The sequence below is a fragment of the Bison bison genome, unplaced genomic scaffold, assembly GCF_000754665.1.
Source record: "Bison bison bison isolate TAMUID 2011002044 unplaced genomic scaffold, Bison_UMD1.0 scf7180017864302, whole genome shotgun sequence".
In the NCBI taxonomy this organism is placed as follows: Eukaryota; Metazoa; Chordata; class Mammalia; order Artiodactyla; family Bovidae; genus Bison; species Bison bison.
The window spans coordinates 682,692-689,856 of NW_011494874.1; the positions used below are offsets into that span (position 1 = coordinate 682,692).

General features: G+C 39.2%; 1 protein-coding gene across 1 annotated transcript; it reads right to left on the minus strand.

Moving 5' to 3' along the window:
- Positions 1–383: 383 nt before the first annotated feature.
- Positions 384–7,118, minus strand: EIF5 (eukaryotic translation initiation factor 5). Its single transcript, XM_010851323.1, has 10 exons — positions 6,311–7,118; positions 6,118–6,199; positions 5,541–5,713; positions 5,167–5,278; positions 3,965–4,104; positions 3,555–3,713; positions 2,914–3,075; positions 2,488–2,652; positions 2,052–2,186; positions 384–1,667 (listed from the first exon to the last, which is right to left on the minus strand). The coding sequence occupies exons 1-10, from the start codon at positions 6,380–6,382 to the stop codon at positions 1,578–1,580; spliced, it is 1,290 nt and encodes a 429-aa protein (XP_010849625.1). The 5' UTR covers positions 6,383–7,118; the 3' UTR covers positions 384–1,577.
- Between the last annotated feature and the right edge of the window lie 47 nt (positions 7,119–7,165).

Genomic DNA, 7,165 nt, shown 5'->3' on the forward strand with positions numbered 1-7,165 from the left:
AAAGTATCAAGCTAACAAGGTTTTATTATACCAGATTGTATAATTTCAATGTGAAAAAAACTTATATTTGTTAACATCTTGTAATCTATGAGATGGATCACAAAGAGATGAATGATGTAAGCCCGTGTTCCAAACAAAGTTCACTCCATGCATTTGATTCCCACACTGTATGTTCTGTGTAAATTTGTACCTTCAAGACTTCTAAGATATTCTCATAAGCCCTTCTATCAAGTGAGTTTAGATCAGCAAATTGGGCAAGCAATTCCCAATGATGTTATTCCCAAATCTAAAGCCCAGGATGGGCTGGGTCAGGCCCTCGTTGCCATCACCAGTCTTCTTGGGTATCTCACTATATTCAGTATGAAATAAAAACACACCAAGTCTTACACCAAAATATAGGCTATGATTTAGAAACATGCTTTTAGCTTTTTTTCTTCTTTTAAATAACACATTTTGGGGGGGCTGTAGCAGGGAGTTTGAGACACAGTTAATACTTATTTTGGCAAGATAGCAACAAAAACCGAAAAAGCATAAGTTACGTATCCAAATGCAAAAATAAAAGAACCATAGTATCCAGGGAAAAATTCACACTAAACAAAAGATACAGTATGTCTAAGTATTCTGAAACTGTAATTTGAATCAAGAGTAAATGCTGAGAAGTTAACACTCAGTTTTTGCTTGAGATCAATTTCATCTTTTCCTGTTTCCCTCAAATAAAATCAGAGATTGTTAGTATTTAATCACTCCCCCAAATTTCCATTTTCTCAGTATAAAGCAACAGCTACATACACATAATAAAATGCTTTTATGTTAATGTAATAATTCCCCTGGCTCATCCAACGTGCAATGCATACGACTTCAAGACTACAATTTGGGGCAAGTATAGACTTTTAAAAAACAAACACAATTCAAGTTTCAAAACCTGCTCTTAAGTTTATAGGACACTCAGGTCATTTTTGCTTCTTGGTGAGATAAAGGTGCTGCACTGCCATTTGATCATCTGTCCACCTCGGCACGGGAAGCACACACATCATCAGATGCCAATTTCAGGGACCAGAGGTAAGACTTAAAAAGCACTATGTATTCCCTAATGACTGAGTAAGGTATTTGTAAGTTTATGTTCACATTCTGCTAAAGGACCTCATTAAAGTCTCGGCACCTAATATCTAACAGGCTCCAACAATCCTATCAGGTTAAATGATGGTACAACATTTTTCAAGGAGCCGATTATTTCAGCTTACTTAAGTCATTCAGAGTCAAAAATCTGAAGAATGACCAAAATCAAATCTTTATTTTTTAGAACTGTATAAATGTGATCCAAATGTGTCCACCACTAATTTTTCAAAAAGAAACATGCTATAAATAAGCAAACTATACCTGCTCACTGATATGTGTATGGACTCCCTAGATGTCTTGTTGGGTTTAAATACAGACCACTCACAGCAATACATTTTTAGTAGAAAAGTGTAGCATGATGTTAAGCCATTTTAGCTTTTGCACATTCATGTTGCACTTCTGGCCAATGATGCAAAAAGATTCTCAGCATTACATTGTTAAGCTGGGCTGCACCCACCCCTTTAAATGGCATCAATATCAATGTCATCATCTTTGTTGTCAGACTTTACAGCTTCAACTTTCGGTACACTGGCAGTCTTTGAATACACCACCTGGTAAAACAGAAGATTTTTCATTGTAAACTTTTATCCCTGTAAAACTGCTCATAAAAACAATAGTCAGTGGTCAACAAAGGAGAAAAACTACCTAGAAATAGCCATTTGTTCATGAAAAATTTTAAATTTATGTAAAAACTAAGTTAACACTCTGCATTTACAGACCCCTATATAACTGAGGTGAAACAAAACCCTCTCTTTGAGAACCCACACAGTATTTATTTGAAATCATGATGTCCGGGGGTAGGAGAGATTTCTAGCACCTTTTCTATTAATGTGATTCCCTTCCTAATTATGTTTAATTTGCATCTAATATTGGCATTTTATAGTTCTCAAACACTTACCACTAACATGGTATTTAACAATTTCCCCAGCGTTTACCTCAATATTCTCATCTTCATCATCATCTTCACCACCGGAAGATTCTTCCTCTGCTTCCTTCAACCATTTTATAAAAGGTTCTGCTTTGACACGAATCTCTTTGGCAAGCTCTTTTGAGACATATTTCTTAGAGGTCTAAAAAACGTTTAGTAAAATTTTTAGTTCAAACTACTTAACAGTTAACTTGAGTTATACATAATTGTCTATACCCATCCTTTGAGGAGACTGGAACACATATTAATCTCAAACTCTCAACAGATTAAACGTATTCAGCAAAGAGGAAAAGATTTTCTTTGGTCGTTACTAGAAGCTACCATGGTGGGGATCACCCTACAGATTATACCAGTCAAAGAGGTAGAGACTAGGCGTTAGAAAACTTTTTCCAAAAAAGCCCCAATCCTTCTAATCTTTTAGAGCTCATCAATATATTCCCCACCTTTTCCGACCAGCTAATGATGACCTCTTCCTCCAAAAGGTCTGCATCATACATCTCCTTCAAGATATGTGGAATCTTGGAAATGAGCTGAGCTTGATGCATTGCTACCACACACTCCAAACCATGAAGAAGGTACCGCTGAGCTTTTTTGTTGTTGTGACAAAACTGCAAATAGATATTCTTGGCGTTAACAAGCTTTCTTAGATGTAACGGCCCTGTAACAGTAAGAAGTCAATGCTTAAAGATTTCTAATTTACTTCACGTATACGGGACCACATGTAGCATTTTCCAGATACTCTCATGCTTGTTAAGGTAGGTCAGTTATTTACATTTTTTCAGGATGACAGAATAAACGGGAGCTTAAAATGATGTTTCCAAGGTCACACATCTGCAAATCTCACTATGAACATAGAACAATTTGCTTACTCGTAAGAAATGGCGCCTATATTTCTTAATTTGTTCTCTAATTTTCTCATTAAAAAGAACTTCAGTCAAAACAAGAGGGCCCATGGCTTTTACATCCAGTCTTTCTGCTTCAGCTACAATCTCTTTGTCAGATGAGTCAATAATACCTTCTTCTTTCTTTTTCTGCAAATAAAAGGAAGCACGTTAAAAACAAAAGAAGCAATTCAGTGAGATGGAGGGACTCTCATTCTTATCCCCAGGGACTTCCTTGGTAGTTCAGATGGTAAACAATCTGCCTGCAATGCAGGATCCTGCACATGGGTTCGATCCCTGGGTTGGGAAGATCCCCTGGAGAAGTAAACGGTTACCCACTCAGGCCTGGACAATTCCACAGAGAGAGTCTGGAAGGCTGTAGTCCATGGGGTTGCAAAAGAGTTGCACACGACTGAGTGACTAAGCACAGCACCATAGTCTCTGCTCTGATGAACCTTTCCCTTACCTAACTGAAGATTCTACAACTTCTAAATAATACACACCTGCCAAAAACAGTGCCTGGAACCACCCTCAGAAATTTTTTGAACAAACAGTTTAAGGTAATAAATATCTAGCAAAAGCTCAAGGCTAGGTAGAAACTGACTTACTGATCAACAAAATGTTTTTACCTTAACAAAATCAAACAGGATATTGACCCGCTCTTCAACAGTCCTTTCCAAATCGTCACTGAGGGTTAAAACTTTTGCATGGTCACTGATTTCATCCATTCTGCGCCTTTGAGCTTCCTCTGTTGTATCCTCCCCCCAGTCGTCATCCTCTTCTTCTTCCTGTTTTTAATAACAAAAATGCTTGGCCAAAAAGAGACCTTAAAGGTGTAAAAAAAAAAAAAAAAAAAATCCAGATTTCTAGTGAAATTATCATTTTCTCACTAAATTTCTATTTAATCAACTAATAAGCACCTGGAACCCAATGTACTGGTGCATTGTTCACAGAAAAGCAGTTTGTTTCTGCCCACCTCAACCAAAGGTCACATTTTACACCATTTTAGTGCCCACCACCCCTCAAACCTTGCACTCACCACAGCATGTGGAGGAGGACTGATCTCATTTGGTGGTGGTGGGGGTGTCTCACTGCTGGAAACGGAGCCATTTTCCTTGTCTTTGCCCTTTCTATTTTTCTTTTCCTTTTCTTTTTTTCCTGTACTACTATCACTATTCTCTACACAGATAAAAAGGAAAGAAAGTTGAGTACCATGAGTTATATTACACCTTATTGCCACCATTAACATTTAAAACCCTCCCCTCAGAAAACCACAGAAAATGCTACCTGTAATTCTAAAAGGGTTCATAAATCAAATTCATTTACTGTGTTTCATAGGTAATCGACTTAGTCTAAGAAAGAAAAGCCAGTAAATATCAAAGATGTTAGCTGTTTTAGTAAAATTAAGAGTTGGACACCACGTAGCGACTGAACAATGAAATAAAGACCACAAGGTGACGCCTCAGTGGATCAAGTACTTCAAGTTAAAAGTGGGCACTCATGGCCCTCTCTTTCCACTCCTCATAAACTGATAAACAAAGGTATTCTCAACTATGCTTCAGCCAAAAACTGGAACAGTGTTTAAGTCTATATAACGGCTAGTCTCACAGAAAAGAGAACACCGGAATAGGTTAGACTTTCTTGTTATAGCAAGCTCAAATTGTGTCAGACAATTTTGGTTATCTGCCACAGAGTGTTGCTTGCATGCTCTAAAGCCACTTCGGCCTACTGAGCCAAGGCCCTCATGTACAAATGAGTATTCCAGAAGCAGTCCGTGGGGTTGCAGAGAGTCAGACTCAACTAGCGGCTGAACAATTCCAGAGGTAGATCTTTTACTATGACCCCATCACAATTTGTCCAATATTTCATACATCCTAAGATGTCTTAAAAACTGAGGATATGGTTGAGTTTAATGGTAGCCTGTACTTGACCTTTAATAGTACATACAACAGCAGGTTTATTAAACAGTTGACCTTTGAACGTAAGTTGAAACCACACAGATCCATTTACATGGAGTTTCCCCCCCCCCTCCAATAATTACATACCACAGTACTACACTATTCACTGTTGGTTGGTTGATCCTTGTATACACAGGGCTGACCTTATTGTTATAAGCAAACTTTCACTTGCAGGGGTGTTCAAGGGTTAACCTTATTCTATATAGTGGTAAAGACACTTCCATAGTTTTCAACAATCAGTTGCTTCACGTTAAGGTTTTAGAAGTTCATCATAAGCACTTACCAGGTGGGTTTTTGAGAATGAATGTGCAGAGTTTATGATGTGTGTCAAGCATGCCTCGATAGCCACAGGCTTTACAAGAATTACCTATTGTTTGCTTCTTTGGATTGACATGCTGTCAAAAAAGAAAAAATATGTCATCCATTAACACATGATGAAAATTCAAAAACAAAGTGTGAAACTAACCATCAAAAGCCACCTAAACCCAGTTTAACATCAAAAGAATTTTTTTTAACATAAGGTCAGTATGGAAACATCAATAAAATTTGAGGTTTTGCAATTTATGTAAGTCTGCTCTGCCTTCTTGGAAACATGATTTGGTGACATCACAGAAATACAGTTTTTCTCCTATTGACAAGAACCTCAAAGGCACTCACCAGATCTGTTTCAGGATTCTCACACTCAGGACAGAGAACAAATTTTTTAATGAATCCATCCAACATGTCTTGCAGCTTATTCGCCTCATGAGATCCATTGACAATGTAACGGTCATTCTTAACATCAAACTGGGTCTGTGCTCCCAGCTCACAACCAAAATATTTGGTGGGATCTATTTGGGGGGGGAAAAATTTATTACAGTTAACTAATCTTTGGATGAGTGCTGAGTCACTCAAGTCATGTCCGACTTTTTTTGACCCCATGGACTGTAGCCTACAAGGGTCCTCTGTCCATGGGATTTCCCAGGCAAGAATACTACAATGGGTTGCCATTTCCTACTCTAGAACTCTTTGGCTACTCACCCTCATTTATAGAATTATCACTCTTTTTAAATGGAAAAGATTAAAAAAGTGTTGCCCTGGTAATTTTATATACTAATGCTATCAATCAGTTTTAAATCCAAGTTTCCACTTAACTCAAAAGCTAACTCAATTCAGGCAAGATTTGCAGACCGAGAGCATCACAATTATGTCAATAAAATGCGTTCTCAGACTCCTTTTAAGAGGCATTACTTACACGTTGGAGGCCGATTAAGCGCTTTCGCTACGTCAACCATGTTGACTATAACTGTCTTGATTCCATTTCCTTTGCCCTCAACCTAAAGGAAGTAAAAATTTTAATTTTGCATTGTCCACACTGGGAGAAGCAACCTTTAACAATCCATGAAAAAAGCAGAGAACTTGCTACTACAATGAAGATTTAGTATTACCTTGGCAATCAGACGGGGCATCTTGTAGCGATAGAACTGGTCTGACACGCTGCGGTTGACGTTGACAGACATTTTGGCTTATTAGTGACTTTATCAATAAGATGAAGAGATCTTTGATTGCAATTTTTTGGTATCCTCTGTCTGGAGAAGAAGGGATGACATAAACGACTGCAAGAGTTCTCGGTCTCTGACATGAAAAATTTTTCGCCACTGAGGCTGTAAGCTTCTTGCTTGTATGCTATGTTTCCCCAATACAGGTACCAATGGCTGCGCAACAGCTCTGAAAGAGAAAACAAACCAACCCCCACGTTTAACAACTCCTGCAACGAAATCCCTCCGTGTCCGTTCTGTATAATTACGCCTACTTCCCCTACGTTAAAAACATGAGTTTATGTACAAAGAACAGCTACTAGTCTCATGTAACTCGGGACACCTGTAGCAACAAAAAGCCTTCATTTTGACGAAGATGTGACTTTGGTCGGTGCCTGACTGAAACAAGACAAATTACGCTGCATCAGCTTTTCATCAGACCAGTCATCACGTCGACGGCTTGCTTCCGCGGGTTGGCCGTATTTTAACCGAAGGACCAACCCAGACCTACCCCGCCCCCACCAACCCAGACTGTGGTACCCACAAACTTCTCAAACACATCAACATCGCTCCAGGACGGCAGGCTGTGGAGCTGTTCTTCGAGGTCGAAGCCTTTGGCAGCGAGCGCTTACTTCAGAGCCACACTTCGGTAACTACGCCTGCGGAGCATGATCTCGCCGGACTGGCGCGCGGGGAGTGTGGCCCCCTTTCCCTTCTCCACCCAAACACCCCGGCCCCCTTCGCGCCCGCCCCCAGCTGTCAGGG